The sequence below is a fragment of the Paramisgurnus dabryanus genome, chromosome 6 (genome assembly GCF_030506205.2).
Source record: "Paramisgurnus dabryanus chromosome 6, PD_genome_1.1, whole genome shotgun sequence".
Lineage (NCBI taxonomy): Eukaryota > Metazoa > Chordata > Actinopteri > Cypriniformes > Cobitidae > Paramisgurnus > Paramisgurnus dabryanus.
In genome coordinates, this window is record NC_133342.1 from 38,195,255 (window position 1) to 38,219,078 (window position 23,824).

General features: G+C 39.0%; 1 protein-coding gene across 2 annotated transcripts in view; it reads right to left on the bottom strand.

Moving 5' to 3' along the window:
- Positions 1–6,556: 6,556 nt before the first annotated feature.
- The window catches only part of fyco1b (FYVE and coiled-coil domain autophagy adaptor 1b), a 31,652-nt gene continuing 14,384 nt past the window's right edge, over positions 6,557–23,824 (bottom strand). Inside the window, exons 13-18 of one of the 2 annotated variants that reach the window (XM_065276692.1) lie at positions 16,151–16,323; positions 15,784–15,904; positions 13,862–13,948; positions 8,770–8,980; positions 8,257–8,366; positions 6,557–8,168 (exon numbers count right to left, since the gene is read on the bottom strand). In XM_065276692.1, the coding sequence (XP_065132764.1) occupies positions 8,093–8,168; positions 8,257–8,366; positions 8,770–8,980; positions 13,862–13,948; positions 15,784–15,904; positions 16,151–16,323 (778 nt within the window). In that variant the 3' untranslated portion in view covers positions 6,557–8,092. Of the gene's footprint in view, positions 8,169–8,256; positions 8,367–8,769; positions 8,981–13,861; positions 13,952–15,783; positions 15,905–16,150; positions 16,324–23,824 lie in introns of both variants that reach the window. The other variant, XM_065276691.1, reaches the window with a different exon arrangement.

The window sequence follows — 23,824 nt, forward strand, 5'->3', positions numbered from 1 at the left end:
CGTCAACTGCCCTTCTTCCATATTGTGTCTGAGGTTTTCAAAAATGAAGTTTAAAAAACACATGGATCTTAAAATGCATTTCAGCTATAATATATTGTTATGGCCTGTAACTTAATCTATGAAAATGAGTACCAAATAATTAACATTATTATTAATATAAACATTTGACAAGCAGAAAAAATTATGACATTGGATGTACCTGCACTTATATAATCACCCATATATAGTTTGTAAAGCACTGTGCTGCATCCTCATCACTTTTCATAGGTTATTTTTTATTTTGTTACATGTTGTTTCATTCAGGCGGTAGGCGCTGCAGACGCAACAGCGCAGTGGCAGTCAACAGTATGTGAGCGGTCGCAGTCTCCTTTCTGCTGAATTTTGTTATCTGAATAATTAAAACGTCGTCAGAAACGCACTTCTAAACCCGAGTACTGTAATGTGCAGTTAACCCCTGATGTTTAAAAAATAAATGGTTAAAAATGTTAAATAAACATTAAAGTCAATCACGTGACGCTGTTTATGTGATTTTAATTGTTTACATACTTTTTATTTTATTTATGTTTTATTGTTATATAACGCAGTTGTTGTGCAAATACATTAATGGCACAATTAAGCAGCATTCAACAAGTCATTAAACAAAACACAAATAAACATAAATGCCATTTCAGATGTAACTTCTGCATGTCATACCAACACGAGAATTCGTACATATTTTACGAGTTGGCTAATTCGTATTAATTCATACGACCACATTCGTTTTTTTTTTATTTGCCTTGACCCCTGTGACGTTGAGCCAGATTTATAGTCATGCGTAAGTTCTACGCCGTAGCTATATGCCGTAGCTATACGCCGTAGCTATACGCCGTAGCTATACGCCATAGCTATACGCCGTAGTTTATCCGTAGCCTCTGCGTAGCCTGACGTGCACCTCACAAAAATTTTAACAGCGCGTCAGTTTTACGCGGACCGCAAGTGCTGTGATTGGTCCACCAGAACCCCTCCCATCAGGTAAAAAACTAAACTATAAATCTAGCTTTAGGGGTTTGGTTTCGTTGTTGTTTTTTTCATGAGAATCGTACGTTTTTGCACGATTCACTTGGTATGAATTTATACGAATTAGCCGACACGTAAAATATAAACGAATTCTCAACTGATATTAGTATTTGACATCAAATTTGGTCAAAACTTTTATTTTGGTTCTTTTTTACATGAAGGCAGGGGCTCAGATTGTTAGAAATGTAAGTGAAAAATAAAAAACACAACACTGTTAATGCTCTATAAGTAAGCAAAAAGGTACGAGAGGCTGTGCTGTATCGTGAATAAGCAACGGCTCTTCAGCCGGCTCTACAGTACTTGCCTACAGTACCTTATTGCTTTTATAAACTGGTTACCACACAATATTAAAGTTAAAAAAATATTAGTGCAACTTTCATGAAGTTAAATCAATAAAAAGCATTTCTTCCGCTAGAAAAAATAGTCCCTGACCATGAACAAAAATGTGTTCCAATGTGTAATATGCATGAAAGCTCAAACAAAAACAACAAACCAATACATGTGGTTGCTAAGGGCGCAGTGATAAACAGAACCGTTGGGTGAAGCGGTCATAGCCATGTTTTATCGTGAATAAAGCACACCTATTGACCAATCAGAATCAAGGATTGGAACTAACCGTTTTATAATATTTCTTTTAAAGGGGACATATCATAAAAATCTCACTTTATTCCATGTTTAAGTGCTATAATTGTGTACCGAGGGCTTCTATTAACCTAGAAAATTTTAAAACGATCAACCCAGTAATTTAGTTTTGATAAACCATTCTTTGCAAGCATGTGAAAAAATAGATTATTTAAATTTGGCTCCCCTTGTGATGTCAGAAGGGGATCTTATTATAATAATACAGCCCCTTAATCTGCAATATCCAACCACTGCACTGCCATTTAGTGCAGAGATCAGCTCATTTGCAGTTAAATTGAACATTTTTGCTCACACCTACATAGCGGCAATTTTAACATGTTATAATAAATGATCTATATGATATTTTGAGCTAAAACTTTACATATGTACCACGGGGATCTTAAAAATGTCTTGTGAAATGTCCCCTTTAATGCACAAATTTCTGTGAGCTGTGCACAATGTGCCCCCTTAAAAATAATTGGTGCATGATGTCCCTAAACTGAGGAGTTTATTTTCTGTATATATCGAAACAGAAAGGGTTAAATAATGTAGCAATATATCTCCTGATTACAAAATATTAAGAATGTTAAGATATGTTTTTGAGGTCTGTACTTATAGCCAGCTGTTATACAATAGTAGTTATTTTTCGTCAGGTTCAACTGCCTTCAATAGTTTTAATGAATGCACTTTCATGAATCAGAAAGTCTCATTGATGGTTATCTAACAGGTGCAGTCCAGTAGTAACGGTTGTTATGGGTAAGACTGCCCCCTATTGCTTCGCATACATTAACTGGACTGCTGAGAGTTGCCAACAGTCAAGATGTTAAAATTTGGGGTGGTTCATTTATCACACTGGAAATGTAAGATTAAATCAGTCACCCTGCATTATGGGTAGTAAACTGTGAAATTCTTATAATGAATAACAGATATGGCAGGAATGTGTGTATCAGCTACATCAAATCGCATTAATGTACTTGTTGAGTAATACGTTCTTTAAGCATCACATTTGACCTTCCAACACTAAATGCATAGGTGCAACCTTGGAGTGCAAGTCGTTGTTTTTAAATGTGATTGTTATTCAACTCACATTCTTTTTTTAACACGCTCTCCCTCAGTTTTCTCTCCCTCTCGCTCTCTCACTGTATGCGTGTAAATCTCTGATCATTGCAGGCCGGTCCCAGGATGTGATCTGATTTACAATAGGATCATTAACCTTGGGAAACGGTCTGGACTGCACCGCAAACACACGTGTTCAGACACACTTCACCACGAGCTGAACGACACCCGCGCTCTCTGCAGAGCTGGATGCTGTAACCAAGGGCAACAGCATCCTGCTACTGATTGGATGAAGCAATGCCTGGGAATAATCAATATCCTTAGTGGATACATAGAGACATAATCATCGTGGAGAACATCAGAATATGTTCGGAGCAGATGGTTGGCCAGACAGGGAGAAAAGCAGTGCACTGCAGGGATTTTTTTTACCATGGTAAAGGGAGGATGTTGGGTACAAAGTTAAGTAAAGATACAGGTATCTTAGAAAAATCATATATTTTAGAACACCAAAAATCACCATAGTGCAGGGTGTCAAATGGTGAAATTATTTCCATACTGTAGGTTGTTATTATTAAAGCAATTTATTACACGGCTCGTTGAAATGCTTGATTCTGCAACATTTGCAGGTTTTATATTCTTAGATAACAACCTATCAAAACTAATAACATACAGTAGGGTAACACAAACGCTGCAAAGAATTTTGACAGGTACAGTTTAATATTACATAAAAAATTTATATAAATATGTCTTTTAAAACATATTTAAAATACTGTATCATGAAGTTAAAACAACTTTGTTTTGCAAGTCAATTCAAGCTAATATTTTATGTTTTGATCCGCGAATAGTTGACATAACTTATAAAAACAAGTTGAAATTGTTTAACTTAATTTTTTAAGTTAAAGTAGCATAAAAATATATGACGATTTGACAAAAATGCTGCATTTTTTTTTATGAAAAAGTGTACACTAAAAGTGATCATTTTTATATCAGAGGAGTTTTCTAATTAATTAAATACAAAAATCCAATAGATATCCATCTTTTATCTTGCAAAAATGACATATTCTATACTAGAATTTGCTGTTTTTGTGCTGTCCGATTTGTTAAATGTGAGATTTTGCTCTTCAGATTAGTTCTAAAATACATCTTTCTGTTGTCTAAAAATATAATTAAATAAAAAAGTTTTTTATATATATATTTTGCTCATGCACCTACATTAAATCACCCATTTTGTGTATGCTCGAGAAATCAGTGTCAACTGTGTTACTCCCAATAAAACCCCTATACATCAGCAATGGTTTGTTTCAAAGTCACAAGTCCAACATCGAGGAATGTAACATCCTTTATAGAGGGAAATTTGAAGTCATAACTTCTCCTCTTCAATATTTTATCTACAGTACATTATTGTCTGCGCATAGAGTAGATTGATTGACCGTTAACTGTGTTTTTCCTTGTGTCACATGCTTTACTTATAAATACGTAGAGAAAGAACATAAAAACATAATTAATCAAGGTCATGTACTAACTAGTCCAAGGTCAGCAGCTTGCCAAAGGCCCTAAAATGTCAACTGTGTTACCCATAAACAAGGATTTGCGTGGTTGACAATGTTGGCAATTCTGTGTTAAGTTATGCTCACAGTAAGTGTTGTCGATAAAAATACTTGTTTTTACACAGAAATTACTTTTAAGTGTACTCTAAGACTATTATAATAGATTTTACATGCATCTGTTTCTGCTAGTCATGACTGAAAAGTGATATGATGTTACTATATTTGTCCTTACAGCTTGTAGTGTCATAATGGCCCCTCCCCCAACCCGTGTATAGATTAACTTGTGTGGATCAACCTTGGTATGGATTAACGTGTGTGGATCAACCTGTGTATAGATTAACTTGTGTGGATCAACCTGTGTATAGATTAACTTGTGTGGATCAACCTGTGTATAGATTAATTTGTGTGGATCAACCTGTGTATGGATTAACGTGTGTGGATCAACCTGTGTATGAATTAACTTGTGTGGATCAACCTGTGTATGGATTCATTTGTGTGGATCAATTTGTGTATGGATTAACCAGTTCTCACCATGAATATATGGTGGAATGGCATAAAGAATAAATAATGAATAAAAGGTGTCATGATGCATTATAAAACTTTATTTACCTTTATAATCATATATTAATTAGCATTATAATAGATATTATTATAATGTGTGTGTTTAAAATGCTTTATGGATACTGAGTTCATATACTTACTGTAAACACTATGGGGCGGTTTCCCGGACAGGGATTAGCTTAATCCAGGACTAGGCCATAACTAGTTTTAACAAACATGCCTTACTTAAAACATTACCTGTGCGCATTTTGAGGCAACACAAAGGGAACTGGTGTATTTTAAGATATGTCAGCGCAAGTTGTTTTCAGTTTGGACAGCTCTTAAAAATGTTTTAGTCTAGGACTAGTTTAATCCCTGTCCGGGAAACCGCCCCTAAGGGGCTTACCCTAATATTAAACAGAATGATTTGTGTTTTAGGGAGATGTGTTAAACTGCTGCTGAGAAACTTTAACTTCTAATGTGTCCTGTCAAGCTGTGTTACTCCTGTCAACTGTGTTACTTTGTCCGTCAACTGTGTTATGTGTGGTTTTATGTCATAAATCTTTTAAATGTAATGGGGAAGTCTTGGGTAAGGATGGTAATAACTTAATTCAGCTTAATGTGGGTTTATGTTAAAGAAAAGTTTAATCCTTCATGATGGCATCCAACACAATACATTTTGAATTGCCCATTATAAAGCCCCAAAATCATTATTTTAAAATCAGTTAGATAGTATACTAAGAATAATGATTTTCTGACGTTTTGGTTTTGGCTGCCACAATAAAATGACTCATACTGTATATGACATTACAGGGCTCCAGACTAACCTTTTTCACTAGGAGCACAGTGGCCCCCTAACTGAAAATTTTAGGGGCGCAGCCAGAAAATTTAGGGGCACAAACTGTAAATCAACATGCTAACCAAATATTCACATTTCTATTAAGTAATACACTGTATTACTAATAAATACTTTGATGATAGATGCAGAAAGCACAATGTGCTGTTTTAAATATAGTCACACATCACACATGTGCGACCGGATGTAATATTCAGTGGCACACTCTCAAATTTTGGTGGCAAAATGCGACCATTTGGTTGCAGTCTGGAGCCCTGCATTATATTTACAAATGATTAAATAGGGTGTTTGTGACATTTGAGCGTATTATGTTAAAAGTATTTTCCTTAAGGGAGGTCTGCATTGGTTAAAATTAGCAAATACAATATTTTAGATCAATATTTAATGTTCCTTTCATTACTTAAGAGGTAAATAGCCGTGTAATAAGCAGAATAATGTACAGGCAGCCAGTTGTTATTGCAAAATAACCCCCTTTGGTGTGATACAACACCCTTTGCTTCGAAGGGTGTTATATTAATGCATCTTGATACATTAATATAAAATTTTAATAATTGCATATACAAATGAGTGTCTGTATGTACTAAAACTATTTAACAACATGGCTCATCTTAAGAGCAGAAACCATATGGTTCTAAACCAAAAGATATGTGACCATGTCTGTGATAGTTTGATTTCACATTGATTTCAATCTTTGACATGACCTTACTCAGTCAATACTAAAGATATCAAGAACTTATTTTCACAGTATGTTCTTACATTACACTATGTGGGATAAATGTATGACCTTAGCTTGATTTTCACAGACAGGGTAAAATATTAATGCTGCCTGAGGAAAAGGACCTTTATGGATAAAAAGTGAAATTAAAGGTAAAAGAAAGAATCACACTAATGAGAAATTTTAATTCAATAGCTTCATTTCAAACCAGCAGCAATATATTAGCCACATACAGAAATTAGTCAGAATATTACTACCAGTCTTGATTAGTACCGTATTAGACTCTAAAAAAAAAAACATTTAGAAAGTGCAACAGTGGAGAACCAAAGAAAATGTAACATACAATAGTCAAAGTGTCATTTACAGCATCTAACTTGAGCTGCTGTTATTTGTATTATTATTACTATCTAAACAAAACCTTACACATGAAAAACACAAAGCAGCTCATAAATGTTTGCATGACATAAACATACACATCGTCTAATTACCCTTTTATGAATACAAATATTATGTCTGCATAGAAATCGTAATTACTGAAGACCTTTAAAAACAGAGCACTAGAGTATCTGTAATCTCATAAGAAAAATTGATTTGTTCTTTAAGACTACTGGGTTATTTTCAGACCCAACTCTGGGTCAAAAGGAAAAAACAAGCCATACATGTGTATATTTGACCAAATAATGAATTAAAGGGTTGGCTTCGTCCCTTTTTGACCCAACATTGGGTTGAAAATAACCCAGCATTTTATGATTTATTTATTTGAGTGTACATTCATTGCAAACGTTTGGTATTTTTCCATTTAGAAATCCATTAAGGCTCCCAACATTTTCCCCATTCCTACATTTTATGCATTTGTGCAAGATAAATATTTGGCATAAAGGAATGTCAAACAAACAGACCACACATCTGTCCATACACAAAAGTCACATCAGTAGCTATAGTAAATCTCACTTCAAAAGAGTAGTAATAAAGCTTTTGTGTAGTGCATAATCTGCAATCAATCAAATCCTTCATGTAGACATGTACAATCCTGACCACACAGAGATTTTTTCTTGTTCACATCCTTCATGTTTCAGTGTTAAATTTGTCAGCGCTGTTGTTAAGTCTAAAAATAATAAGTCTATTAAAGTTTGTCACTTGTGGCAGTACATTATTTTTTTAATTATATGGTTAATCTCATAATAACATGACTGGCTCATTTTTTACCCAAACAGAAAAAATGTAGCCTATTTTTATGACAATGTTTTTTTTACAATTATGACATTATTTCCAAAACAAAAAATGCAATTTTCCCTGAAATTGTCATAACTGTAATGTGTCAATTGTTAATATTATTTTAAGGGTTGATTCTTATTAAATTTTTAATTTTGTTATATATTCATTTGTTTTACTGTGATAAAAATACTAAAGTACAGTGATTTTTTCATTTAAAGCAGTATACTGCATTAACATATGATACACAGTATTGCAAAATATTCCTACAATATGCTCTGTTTAAACAAATATTTATTTATATATATTTTTTCTTAGTTTTGTGGTTAAAACTAAGAAAGATTAAAGCATATTCTTGATTTTTTTCCTTATAAGGCCACACAAATCCTTCAAAGCAGCAATGCCTACTTGGCTTTGTAAATATGTGTGTGTGTGTGTGTGTGTGTGTGTGTGTGTGTGTGTGTGTGTGTGCGTGAGATGTTTTCCTGTTTAAGGAGAATCACTTCCATTTTGGACCTCTGGCGTCTCTATAGTCAGTTTGTAGAGGACTTTCTTTGAAAGAAACCTGTAAATAGGAACAATAATTATTCATAACTCAATGCCAGTAGATGATAGGAAATTTGTTGAAGAAATAAATGCGTGGCAGTGCAGACCTGGAGAAGGAGTTGTCAAAGATGAGGGTGTATTCTCCAGGGTTCCTGACCTTTAGCTGACCCTGAATGGTTTCCTTGTGAGAGTTGCATCTTGTCAGAGGGATCAGAACCTGAAAAAGTTGCATGAGGTTTGGAGATCATTCATTAAGATTATTACAGCTGTCCTATGGCTGGGGGAGCTGACTAGTCGTACAAGTTAGTTATCTATTTGTTTTCTGAAGTCAAAACTTCAAGTTATTTACATAAAAGATTTATTGGTCTAGTTTCAATCCAAAAAGTATGACTGATAAGCCCTAACTAACTACTAATTGGTCGGCACTGTGTAACTTTTATGAGGATCTGTTGACAGAAATGCAATATAATCGACATAACTATATTATCAGTGGTGTATAAATACCTTACAAGCGTTTACCTACTGTAAACAAAAAACCTGTTAAATTTCTAGAAAAAAAACCCGGATGCAATGTACTGTATATGTGCAAGCTTCTTAAATACTGTACATGATTCCGTTACCTTAGCCTGCTCCAGAGGTGTGTCTTTCTTCTCTCTGTACACTACACTGAAGGCGATGCTTTTGGTTTTAGAGGAGAAGATCCAGCTGATCGTATGACCCGGATGAGCAGCAGTTATGAGAATGACGCTGTAACAGCTGGACTTGATGAAGAGTTCTCTGAAATCACCACCAAACTGAACCACATCCTCCAGGCTGTACTCCAGACTCGACCTGAGGAACAAACAGTAATGATCATTATGAACATGTAATTAGAAACATATGGACCACATACACAAACTGTCCAAATTGTCCAAAAAGTGGCATTTTAAAGGTGCCCTTCCTCTGTCGTTTTTATTGTTTTATACTGTTGTCTGAGGTCTACTCATGACGTTTGCATGGTTTTTACATCCAAAAACATCAAAAGCAATAAGTAATAGGCCATTTTGTACCCTGATTTTGAGGCTGGTTAGAGAAATGATTCGTTTTAATGGGCGGGCTGCATTGACGACTTGGAAGTAAACGCCCACTGCTATGATTGGATAACAGTTTTGCGTTCAAACTAACTTTCAATTTAATCTCATGTGTAATCAGTTTAATGTTAAGTGAGTGTCTTAAGACACAGTGTCTTTCTTACACACGCATATTTTATCATAAACCCTTTTGACACACACACACACGTCTTTTATCGTAAACCCACGCACAAAAACACACACACAAACACACACACGTGTCTTTTATCGTAAACCCACGCACACAAAAAACACACACAAACACACACACACACACACACAAGCGTCTTTTACATAAACCCTTCGACGCACGTGTAACGAACGCACAAACTTTTATTACATTCGATGCGTGTGCATCATGAATTCGCGTGAATCGCGTCCCTCTGAAGAGAAATCCTGGCCGCAACTGATAACACATAGTACTAAAGTGTTTAAGTCACACACACACGCGTGTCTTTTATCATAAACCCTTTCAAAGCGTGTGCAGCATGAAATCGTGTCCCTCGGAAGAGAAAACACCAGCCGCCACAGTGACACATAAGACTTTACTCACATAAGCTGCGCCATTCTGTCCAGATCCAATACTGATAGAGGAGCATTGCTTTTTAATCGCAGTCTCTCTTCAAATCCAGCGTTCTTCTGAACATCCAAACATGTAGCAACTGTTATGATTCCCTCGTTTAATAGGAATGATGTCTCTCGACGAAAAACAATGGCCCGAATACGGTACGGTTGACATTTAGCCATCCTTGCTGTAACTTGTTATGAAAACTAACTCAACTACACGTAATATGTGGGCGCGGTCTCAAGTTGAAGAGCTCATGAATATTAATGACCTCAATCAGTTCCACGTTACACTGATAAGCTTTTCTAACTGACCTGATTTCTCCGCTTATTTCTTTTCAGTGGCTAGAGCTGACAGAGGAGGTGGAAGTTCATTTTCACATTCACGACACAACACAAACACATATGGACCTAACACATATCAAAAAATACAAGTAAAAACGGTTTTATGTGGAAGGGCCTCTTTAAGGTGGGGTGCATTATTTTTGAAAAACACTGGAAAAGGGAGTCAGGCCGAATACCAAAACACACTCATAGCCAATCAGCAGTAGATGCGTGTCTACTAACCGACATTGTTGCCTGGGTTGCGTATGTGTGGGGCGGGTCTATCAAAAGAAGTTCCAGATACTATTGGGGTAGGGGAATGTTCAAATGTCAACATTGGCATTCAGAGATCATGCACCCCACCTTTACAGTACATGAGCTAGTTATTATAGTTGTATATATGAAGAGTTTGGTTCCAAAACGCAAAAAATCCATTTTGACAAATTTCTGTAAAAACGTATTTTCTATACCAAGAAAGTGTCAAGATGAAAACCACTATTTTCTGTTACAAACTTTCACATAGCATCTTTAGGTTATAAAAACATAAAAAATTAAAATCCATAACTTGATTTTCAAAGATTTATTATACAAACGGATTATGTTTTCACAAAATGCAATAAATCCATGACAAGTTTTTATTCAAAATGCTATAAATCTATTCAATCAATCGCCTATATAAATGTGCATTCATCTTTGGCATGTTCTATTCATTTAGTTGACTAGTGGTATACACTAATTAAAAATATAAACATTAATGTCATTAATCAAAACACTTTTTTTGTCATATTAAGAACACTGTCATTGCTGCGGTTATACTTGACGTCGTCGCTTAACTTTTTTCACAGCAATCAGCTGTAAAATGTTTTGGCCCTGTTCGATTTTCGTTGACGTCTCCAGAGTGCCTCTTGCGTAAATTATTAGATGCTGATGGCTTACGTTTCTTTCCCGTCACAGAAAACCATCACAGGTTTATCAATGCTATTAAAGTGCCCATATTATGAAAAACTCACTTTTTCTGGGTTTTGGGGTGTTCATTTGTGTCTCTGATGCTCCCACACGCATACAAACTTGGAAAAAAATCCATCCATGCTGTTTTGAGTGAGATAAAGGTTTCTGAATGTCCTCTGCCTTGAGTCTCAGATTGCGCGAGTTAAAACTCAGCTCCGTTGTGACGTAACAAAAAGTTTCGTCACATTCAGTTTGAATTTTCCCGCCCACCACCCCACTCGCAGGTCTCCACCCACCAGGTAGCTAGAGAGCACAGAGCAGTCACTTGAATGAGACCCTCTGTGCTGTTATCATGTCTCACAGAAATAACACCGCTATTTGGATATTATGGATTATACTCCCACCTACTTTTAAAAACAAAGTTTTAACGCGTGGTTATTGGAACCCGGAGTAATCTTGGTAATCTTATATACAGTGTGTTACGACGCAAACAGTCCTCAGATTGTAGGCGATAAGACCTTCATGCGAAATCTGATGTAAACAACAGACTATGTATCTATATTTCACGGATTATAAGCATTTGTGGACAAAAATGGTAATTGGATGTATTTTATTGGACTTTCATGGATCATTCACACATCTGAAACAGACTGGATTCGATTCGCGATCGCGTTGTTTCATCACAAAAGGTAAGAAGTCACGTTATATTTTGCATGTTGTCATCTTCTGTCACAAAATACTACATTTATGATGCTAGAGCTAAAAGCTTTTTGCCAAACTAACCGAGACCGTACGCCCCGGCTTTTCTGACGAGGCGAGCCTCTTAATAACTTTACGGTGCGCATAGATATATAAGTTACATGGTCCGGACCTCCCGCTAGCTTCTAGCAATTAGCACACGGTCCACAAGCAGTATACATCCCCCGCCGGGTCTTAATTTCTGTAATTTGCGAAAATAATGCGTTTGAAAATGTTTATAACGGGAATATGTTAGTTTTGTCCAGGGAAAATGAGTGTATTGTTGAGACTGCTACATCACAATTTACACTGGAATCTTTGTGTGTCATGATGAGTTTGACACACCGAGACCGGGCCTTACAGCCCCGGCTTTTCTGACGATGCTAACCCCCGAGCCTCTTATAACTTTACGGTCCGGACCTCCCGCTAGCTTCTAGCAATTAGCACGCGGTCCACAAGCAGTATACATCCCCCGCCGGGTCTTAATTTCTGTAATTTGCGAAAATAATGTGTTTGAAAATGTTTTATAATGGGAATATGTTAGCATTGTCCAGGGAAAACGAGTTTATTGTTGTGACTGCTAACGTAACATCACAATTTACTCTGGAATCATTGTGTGTCATGAGTTTCTTCTCCTGTAGTGTACTTATTAGTGATACTTTTCTGCATGATTTGTCTGTTGGCAACATAAACCGTTAATAATAATAATAATAATACATAAAATAATAACACCGTATGGTCTGTACTGCTCACGATACCACTGAGCATGCGCACGGGCACATGACGTTAGTAGTGGGGCGTGATCAAAGGAGCAGCAGCTCATAAATATGTAATGACTAGCTCAAAACGGCACAATCTGAAATGCCCTGAAACAGAGGCTCCTAGAGATGGGTAACAATCTTTTCCTACAAGCTATTTCGAGCAAACAACTTTTGAAACATGCTTTATGGAACTCATACACCTATATAACTTGTGGAAAAGCAGTCATAAGATGGGCACTTTAAAGTATTATTTTGTTTTTGTTTGTTTGTTGATCACGAAGTACAAAGTAGATGAGGAAAACTAGGACTCCGTGTACTCAACGTGCTGCCATTGTTTGTTTACATTGCGTGACTGATGGGATGTAATTTCAGGAATGGATTTATTGCGTTCTGTAAAAAAGGAGGAGTGGCGTTTATTGCGTTTTGGGAAAAAAGGGAGAAAAGATAACAGAATAACGCGGCTGATATTGGATTTTGCGTAAAATTAAGAATTTACTTTTTAATACTGACCTGATATAATACTGATTCTGGCAGTAACTCATTTTTTTTCAAAAATGGCATTTATTGCGTTTTGGAACCAAACTCTTCATATATATATATATATATGGATATTTTATTACAAATTTGCATCGAATACCCTCAGCAGGCCTTTATTAACCCACTGGAGCCGCATTGATGGATGCACTTTTTTACAGCACCATTTACTACCATTAAAAAGCTTCAAAGGGCCAGGACATTTTCTAATTTAAAGGAACGGTGAGTAGGATTTACTCCCATCTAGTGGATAGATTGTATTTTGCATTCAAAGGAATAGTGCTCTCTAGCGCCTCGCTTTTCCAAATGCGCGTTGCAACAACGGTAGCCGTTATGTACTCACTGATCTCGGTGTCTGTTTCAGCTGGTTCACCTGTTCAGATTGAAAACACGTCGTGGAAACGGGCTGGTAGGCTAGTGCTTTTTGTCCCTCTCTGCTATTATAGTTTATCAATACGGCGGAACGACATGGAAGCCTCCTTGGTCTTAACCGTTCAATGTAAGTAAAGAGAAGAAATTCTAAGCTTAGAAAGAAAAGTCAGATCAATGGCAGAGGTCATTTGACATTAACGAGGACATATTTATGAATAAAGACATTGATTTTGATTAATAAAACACTTAAAATCCTACTTACAGTCCCTTTAACTAATGTTTGAGGGTAAGTAAATCATGGGGTAATTGTCTTTTAAGTATCCTTTAAAAGTGTGCATTAGTATAAAGGTTGTGTGTCTTACGTCATCTCTCCAGTTTTCAGCAGGTGGATCTCCGCATCCTGAGCAGAGCCAATCAGCTCGTCCGAGTCCTCTGTGGTTGTGACGTCACTGCTGGTATACAGACATGCATTCATTTATATTTATTATACATTGTTGTTAATTCACTGCAAATATAAATCAATCATAAAAGGCATAAAACATCACTAAAAACCTCTAATACATCAAATGTCTTATACGTTGAATGTATTTAAATCAGGTGGCAAATTTCAAATTTCTGTAGGGTATGTGGAAATTAGGGGTGTGCCGGTTTCAGAATTGGTGATGACGGTTATGACGTGAGTCAAATGTGACGGTTCATCACATAACCGTCTGTGGGGGGCGTTTTGCTCGTTTAAATGCTCGTGGATTGACGGGAAAGTGTCATTTTACCATAAAATCATGAATGTGATGCCAAGTGTGTTTTAAACAGTAATAACTTTGAACAATTTAACAGAAAGCAATGAAATATTAAAAAAACACACTGTTGCCAGAAGACTGCGCTGTCACTCTCTGCCCAGCATAAATTAATCCTCTATCTATCATCTATTTTAATAATCTTCAGAGAAACAGATTTGTGCATTGGGCTTTTTATGTCTGTAATTGTGTCTACATCTGTCATTACACGGACCAGAACAGCACGAAAACAATGTGGATTAAAAGCGTATTGAAGAGGTTTTGCTCATAAATGCGCAGGTAAAAGAAAGTAATGTGAACTTGAGATTGTTATTAAACGCAGCCGGTGTAAAAGCACAATGGCCACGCGCAGCAAACGCTCTCCGCAGACGCGCTGCACAGTGCTCACCCGGCGTTTGAATAAACTAGACACTGATTAGCTACTTGCTCTACGTTTCTTTAAAATTAACAGCAAGACAACTAGCAGTGAATGTGCGTTCAAGAGAGTTAGTAGATTAGCATGGGAGGATTTGAACTTGAAAAGCGGAGTGTACTGACGCCTTTCCGCGGTTAAAACAACATTCCTTCTCATGGTCATTCATGTTTATTTGATGCTATAAATTAACTAGAAGGAAGAGATGATTTGAAAGGTGAGACTTTGTTTAATATGTTAAATCTCAAAAGTAACCGAAAAGTAACCTGGTCTGTCCTGTATGTCAGCGCGTTGTCAGTGTCTGCTCCGCTCTGTATTTTTCACTGCATGAGAACGTGAGGGGGCGTATAACACAGACTGTTAACAATTGTTTTTAATTAGTATTTAAAAATTCTTTATGATAAAAAATGTTTTAAAAAATATTTTAATAACACGGTTTTGGCGGTTATAGAGTTCTAATGACGGTGTTCAACTATAACCGTCGGTCTCACGGTTATATAATGACCGTCACACCCCTAGTGGAAATGTGTTTTTTAACCATAAACCACGCAAACACATTGTATTATACCAAATACACAAAATAACGTTGTTTTTTAGAAATGAAATAGGTGAACTTTAATATATGTGAATCTGATTGTGTTTGTTGAATGAAACTAAACTATTTTACTTTATAAAATTATTTTACATGGAAATTCGCCACGTAAATAAAATACATTTAACCGAAAAATCTTTTTTTTGAGTGTAGTACAGAATTTTTTTGTTATAGTTAGAAATACATTAGGATGCATTCATTTCCAATCATGTCAAATTAACATTGACAAATGAAAATAAATCAAATAATGAAACCGTTTAGCTCAGCAGGAGAAAATGTTATTTAGTTTGATGTTTTATGTTTACATTTAAATTAGTGGAGAGGATTTGTGCTAACAAGAAGGAAATGCATTTATGTGTGCTGGGTTGACCTACATATTATTCTCACAATGAAGAATAACCTGACTTGTTACATTGTGAGGATAAGACAAAAATGCTCTTGTAATTCAAACTAATGATAGGAAGATTGTGTTGGTGTGTATCTTACAGTTGTTCTGACTCCGAGGACAGTGCGGTGGTGTACAGTGAACTGTCGTGGACTGAGCTCACTTCATCTTCTGAGATCACGTCAAACGCTGCATCGTCCGGCTGAGGAGACTTCGGCTCCCCTTTGTGGAAAACACACAAAATTACAGGCTGTGATCCACACACAGATACATGACTCACTTCTGTTCAGTGAGTCATTTATTCACTGTTTCATATCCTAAAGTACCATCTATGGATGATTATATAAGTCATATTTAAATGGTTATATATGTCATTATTTTAATAATTTGGTATTCGTGGCATGGATCAAACAGTGTTAAAGTCCATAACAATATAATATTTTCAAAATAATATTTTTGTTCTCTCACATTTGACACCAGGTCTGCTGGTTCTGGTTGGACTTGATTTGGGAGTACTCGATTCCACTTGTGGGTTGCTGTTGTGAGTAAAGCAGTCTTTACAGCATCGCACTTTGGGGCCGCCCTGCTGAGCACTCGCAACATGACTGCAGCAGTTGTAACAGAAGGGACGACTGCATATCCTAAAACACATTATATAAATGTGATGTCCCATCACCACTGACTTCATTACTTCCAAAGCAAGAAACTGTAAAAAGCCTGTGGTGTGATATGTACAAAAATCTCTATTTATGTGACTCCACTTTCATAAAAAAATTTGATAATTTATTCACCCGATGTTATCCAAGATGTTTATGTCTTTCTTTGTTCAGTCGAGAAGAAATTAAGTTTTTTGTGGAAAACATTCCAGGATTTTTCTCCATATAGTGAACCTCAACAGTTTACAGTTTCAATGTAGCTTCAAAGGGCTCCAAACGATCCCAACCGAGGCATAAGGGTCTTATCTAGCAAAAACATAATCTCCCAAAAAAATACAACAATTGTACTTCTAAACAACAAAACCTCGTCTTGCACAAGCTGTATGATGCGGCAGCGCAACCTTATTACTTAATCACGTTGAAAGGTCACATGTGACATAAGGAAATGAGACATAGACATGAGCGGCTACTAGTGGCCCTCTTTCTCCACACATGTAAACACAAGAGCGGTGGCATACATCATGCTTGACCTTTCGACATGATTACGTAATACCGTATTTTCCAGACTATAAGTCGCATCAGTCAAAAATGCGTTTTGAAGAGGAAAAAACATTTATAAGTCGCACTGGACTATACGTGGCATTTATTTAGAAAATGATTTCACAAAATCCAAGCCGAAGAACAGACATTTAATCTGGAAAGGCAAGTTATTCAACTAAACAATAGCACAGAACAGCAGGCTGAATAGGTGTCCGCACATGTTAAAGTAACATAAACAGTTATTTACAGGATACACAATAGCATACAGAACATACCTGGGAGGCTGAATAGGCTAAATTAACACGACAAGCCAAATAAAGTTCAAAAAGGTCTCAAAGTCATTCCGCATCACTGAATCCATTGAATTACATAAATACAGGAGCAGCATAGAGCGAACTCTCGCGGCTGTAGACGGTAATGGTTTCTCTTGGATCATATAAAATAATTTTTACGTATAAGTCGCACCCGTACTTAAGTTCCAGGACCCACCAAACTATGAAAAAGTGCGACTTATAGTCTAGAAAATACGGTATGTAAGGTTACGCTGGCGCGACACACGGCTAATGCAAGGCGAGAAATCAATCCTTCTTTTTTGGTGAAGATGACGATGGTTTTGCTAGATAAGACCCTTAACCCTCATAAGACCCTATTTTCCTGTATACGTTATAGTTACACGGGTTAAAATGACCCCAGAGATTAAAAGAGTGATTACAAAAAACATATACATTTTTAATGATACAAATAATATATTTTTTTTGCATTTACTTCCCATCTATACATTAAAGCAACACTATGTAGTTTCCATGTAAAAATGACTTGCAGCTCCCCCATGTGGTTGAAAAGCCCAACAGTGCCTGGTATCAGACACTCTTCTGCAGGCAGGGGGAGGGGCGGGGCTGTGTTTCCTACCCTCCACCTCCACTTTCAGAGTGTGCTTGTAGCAGCTAGGAGGCTGCTCAGGTTGCAGCAACAGTACAATTTGTCCAGTTAAAAGTTGTTCTATCACTGAAATAATTTTAGAGACATTATTTAAAGGTAAAAAAACTACATAGTGTTGCTTTAATACTGTGATTTGGGAGATATGAAGTACTTTTATAGCCGTTTACCACTCAATTCCTCAACTACACCATTTGCTTGCCTGAAAAATATCAAATTTTTATAAAAAAGATTCACATAAATCATTATCTAAATTTTATTTAAATAGTTTTTAGATATTGATCTAGATGTTATGTGTTGAATTCAGCCATTTGGTGTTTAGAAAAAAACATAAAAGAATTACAGTTTAGGAAATAAATCATTTTGACCACCAGATGCCCATTGTGACGGATGTCAGCGCCAACGCTCCCGGTACTTCCCATTCACCCGAATATTAACTACATTCCCCATCATGCACTGTGACCCGCTGATTACACACCAGCTGCAGCGTATCAGCGGGTCTATTTAACCTGGGACTCTGCCACCTGAACTTTGCGAAGTCTTGTTTGCCCTAGCAGCATTTCTGAGCGTTTTCCCTGTGTGTACCCGTGTTTGATTTCCTGGTGTTATTTTGGACTGTCTCTTGGTTTATTGATTCTTGCCGCCTGCCCTGAACTTGGACTGGATTACGATTACGACTGCTTTCTGCCTGCTCCGATCTTGGACTGATTAACGTTTACGATTGCTTGCCGCCTGCCCCGAACCTGGTCTGTTATATGTTTATGATTACTTGGATGTGCCCATTGTTTACTATTGTTTGCTGTTTGAAAACATCAATAAAGAGTTGCAAATGGAACCTAACCTGTCAGTCTCGTCACAGAAGACTTCGCCACCACAGGCCCCAGCAACCGTGGCACAGCTTACAGGCGAGCTGTCCACACAAGCAAACATCCTGGCGGCTCATCAACATCAGTTAGTCCGACTGACCTCTCTCACGGAGGAATTAGTTCGCTCTGTGCAGAGCTTAGCTACGTCAGCTAACACCGCCGCTACACCAGTTCCCACGCCTCAGCCAACTCAACCCAGAGCCACGCCCCTGGCTTCAGTGACACCCCGTCTAGCATTCCCTGAAAAGTTTGATGGCACCCCAGATCGATGCAAAGGCTTTCTCATGCAGTGTGAGCTTTTCATCGCCCAGCAACTCCACATTTACACCACGGAGGTAAAATCTCATTGATTTGTTCTTTGCTTACTGGGAAAGCATTAGAGTGGGCTACGGCATTATGGGCAGCTGGCAACTTTAACCAAAGCACCTTTGATGAGGTTAAGAGCACCATGCGAGCTGTGTTTGAACACCCAGCAGGAGGTCGAGACCCAGGTGAACAACTACTCTCCCTTAGACAGGGGCGCCGCTCAGCGGCCGAATTCGCTCTGACCTTCCGCACACTCGCTGCACAGACCAACTGGGTTGAGGATACATTGAAGACATTGTTTCGTCAAGGTTTAAGTCAAGAATTACAGTCCGAGTTAGCCTGCCGTGACGAAGGGAGGAGTTTTGATGAATTCGTCAAGCTGGCTATACGAGTGGATAATCTAGTACGCAGTCGCAGACCAGTCCGTGTATTTGAGACTCACGCAACTCACGCAGTACCTTCACCAGATACGAGTGAACCCATGCAAGTGGGTAGAGCACGTCTCACGGCGGATGAGAGAGAACGCCGCTTTCGTCTACGTTTATGCCTGTATTGCGGTGAAGCTGGCCATGTGCTTGCTATCTGTCCCTCACGACCAGCTCAGACACGCCTTGGGCGGGTGAGTGCATTTATACCATCCGCTACATTTGAGTGTATGGACATTTCTGTCTCGTTGTCATGGCAACAAAGTAAATTTCATACCAAAGCATTACTTGATTCCGGGGCTGCGGGAAACTTTATTGATGCGGGATTAGTGAAGTCTCATGGAATCTCAGTAACCCCTTGTGTACCCCCTCTCTCTATCGCAGCGTTAGACGGGAGACCATTGGGCACCGGTCACGTCACGCATATCACTCAAAGCATCACACTTGTTACCGAACACGACCACACAGAGGAGATTGTCTTCTATGTCATCTCATCTCCTCATAATCCAGTTATTTTGGGCTTTCCCTGGTTGCATCTACACAACCCACTCGTTTCTTGGAAGGAAAAGTGTATTCTGAAGTGGAGTGATGAATGTAGGAAATCCTGTCTGAGTAAGTCACCTGATCTCTCTGTGTGTACATCACAAATTAAACCAGTTCCCAGTTTACCTGATAATGTTCCCCACGAGTATTCAGACCTAGCTATTGCATTCAGCAAGACCAAAGCCACGCAACTACCACCTCATCGAGCCAGTGATTGTGCTATCGAATTGTTACCTGATACAGTACCACCTAGGGGGCGCATCTTTCCTCTATCCGAACCTGAACAACAAGCCATGAAGAAATATATCGCAGAGGAGCTTGAGAAGGGCTTCATACGCCATTCTACATCACCAGCATCTGCAGGGTTTTTCTTCGTGGGCAAGAAAGATGGCAGTCTAAGACCCTGTATTGATTATCGTGGCCTGAATGACATCACGGTGAAGTTTCGCTATCCGTTACCTCTAGTACCTGCTGCTTTGGAGCAACTACGCAACGCCAAGATCTACAGCAAATTGGACCTCCGTAGTGCTTACAACCTGATTCGTATTCGGGAAGGGGACGAATGGAAAACAGCTTTCTCCACCAGCGATGGTCACTACGAATATCTGGTGATGCCCTTCGGTCTTTGTAACAGTCCATCTGTGTTCCAGTCCTTTATTAATGATGTGCTCCGGAACATGCTCAACCGATTCGTAATTGTTTACATTGACGACATCTTGATTTACTCTGATTCCCCAGAACAACACGTCGTCCATGTCAGAACAGTCCTCCAACGCCTCATTGAACACCAACTCTACGTGAAAGCAGAAAAATGTGAGTTTCACCAGTCATCTACGTCCTTCCTGGGGTATATCATAAGTCCAGACGGGGTGGCTATGGATGAAAAGAAGGTGGAGTCAGTTCTACAGTGGCCCAAACCAACTACGGTAAAGGAACTCCAAAGATTTCTGGGATTCGCTAACTTTTATAGAAGATTTATCAAGAATTTCAGTATGGTTGCTGCACCTTTAACTTCACTTGTGCATAAGTCTAATCACAAGCTCACATGGAACCCGGAAGCCGAAGCCGCCTTCAGTGACCTCAAGACCCGCTTTACTTCAGCCCCCATTCTGCATCATCCAGATCCCGAGAAGCCTTTCATAGTCGAGGTGGATGCCTCGAATTCTGGAGTGGGCGCGGTATTATCACAGAGACAAGGTAATCCAGGCAAAGTTTACCCCTGTGCTTTCTATTCTAGAAAACTGAATCCTGCTGAGAGAAATTATGATGTGGGTAACCGGGAGCTTTTAGCTATGAAGGCGGCCTTGGAAGAATGGCGGCATTGGCTAGAGGGCGCCAAACACCCTTTCCTGATTCTCACAGACCATCGTAACCTGGAATATTTACAATCTGCCAAACGTCTCAATACCCGGCAGGCAAGGTGGGCTCTGTTCTTCACTAGATTTCCATTTACTATCACATACCGACCTGGATCCAAAAACACCAAAGCAGATGCCTTGTCACGTATCTTTGATTCTTCACCCCAGCCTGTTTGTTCCGAGCCCATCATCCCACCCTCCCTCATTGTAGCTCCTGTTCAGTGGAACGTTATGCAAGAAATAAACCAGCTCAACAATGCTAACCCACCACCAGCGGAATGCCCTGCAGACCGTACTTACGTTCCTCCTTCTCACAGGAAGCAGGTCATTCAATGGGTACACACATCTCTCTCTTCTGGACACCCGGGCATTAACTCAACATTGGTGATGCTGAAGAACAAGTTCTGGTGGCAGTCCATGTTACCTGATGTCAGCGCGGTGGTGAACGCCTGTACGGTTTGCGCAGCCAGTAAAACCCCACACCAGAACCCAGCTGGTCTCCTCCAACCCCTTGTGATCCCACAGAGACCATGGTCTCACATAGCGGTGGATTTTGTGACGGATCTGCCTAGGTCTGATGGTAACACAGTGGTACTTTCTGTCATTGATCGTTTCTCTAAAGCATGTCGTTTTATCCCTCTGCCCAAGCTGCCATCCGCCATGGAAACTGCTGAACAGCTACTTCACTGTGTGTTCCGGTATTACGGGTTGCCTGAGGACATCGTATCTGACCGGGGTCCACAATTCACGTCCAAGGTATGGAAAGCATTCTTCAAAGCTTTAAACATCAACATCAGTCTTACATCCGGTTATCACCCACAATCCAATGGTCAAGTTGAACGTCTTAATCAAGAGTTAACTAAGTTTCTCAGAGTGTACTGTCACAAGAATCAGCATGACTGGTGTCGCTTCCTACCTTGGGCGGAATATGCACAGAATTCCCTTAAGAAAACTTCCACGGGTCTCACTCCATTCTAGGGATGGGCATGATTAATCGACGATCGATAATTGATCGTTAAGAATTTAGTCGATGACACTAATTTGTTATTGATTAATCGAATACTTTTTTTAATCTAATGTAGGTTGCGTTGCCTAGCGAAGCGTGTGTCTTGAAGCAATTAAATGAATTTCACTGTGTGGCAGCAATTCAACATTTTACCACCAGGGTGCAATATTTGACGCCATACTCCGTTATCTGTGACCTTTAGTTTTGATTTCAAAAAAATAATCATGAAGAGGTAATGATTTTTTGGAACAAATGAGGTCTCTGTTTAAGAATGCGGCTCGCAGCTGCAGGTTCCGCTGCTTTAGAGCACCGCATATTCAAGCACATATATGTTCGGGTTGTCTAACTAAATGTAGTTTAACTATTTGCCACAAGTTGATCTTGTAATAAAGGTCTCATGGAGGAAAACACGCTGTATTTTTGTATTCAACATTTTTGAGTTATAAAAGTTAAATAATTATTTTTTATTATAAAAATATTAATGATTAATCGATAGTCGATCGTTAATTCTCCCGACAATCGACTAAAAAAATTTAATCAAATGCCCATCCCTACTCCATTCCAATGCGTCCTGGGATACCAACCACCCATCTTCCCTTGGGACGAAGAACTCGCAGACATTCCGGCCATCGATGCATGGTTCACTCGAAGTCAGGAAACTTGGCAAGAAGCTCACGTTCATCTGTCCCGAGCCATCAGGAAGGTCAAAGAAAAAGCGGATCGACATAGAACCCCAGAACCCCACTACGAACCTGGTCAGTTGGTTTGGCTCTCGTCCAGAGACCTGAAACTTCGTCTCCCCTGCAAAAAGTTGAGTCCCAGGTATGTTGGTCCTTTTAAAATTATGAAACAAGTTAATCCTGTCTCCTACCGTCTTGATCTCCCCCCTAATTACCGTATCTCTCCCACTTTCCATGTTTTCCTGTTAAAACCTGCCGAGGACCCGGGAGCGGCTGTAGATTCTGGAGGATCAGGGCCCACTCCCATCATGGTGGACGGAGAAGAGGCCTATCTGGTCAGCGAGCTGCTGGACTCCAGACGTCAGGGCTCCAACCTGCAGTACCTCGTCAACTGGGAGGGGTATGGTCCCGAGGAGAGGTCGTGGGAAAACGCTAACGACATCTTGGATCCCAACCTCATCCATGAATTTCACAGACTACACCCGGATAAACCTGCCCCTCGTCCCCGAGGTCGTCCTCGAAAGAACACTTCCCGCGTCTGGAGCCGCTCGCAGGGGGGGGGCTCTGTGACGGATGTCAGCGCCAACGCTCCCGGTACTTCCCATTCACCCGAATATTAACTACATTCCCCATCATGCACTGTGACCCGCTGATTACACACCAGCTGCAGCGTATCAGCGGGTCTATTTAACCTGGGACTCTGCCACCTGAACTTTGCGAAGTCTTGTTTGCCCTAGCAGCATTTCTGAGCGTTTTCCCTGTGTGTACCCGTGTTTGATTTCCTGGTGTTATTTTGGACTGTCTCTTGGTTTATTGATTCTTGCCG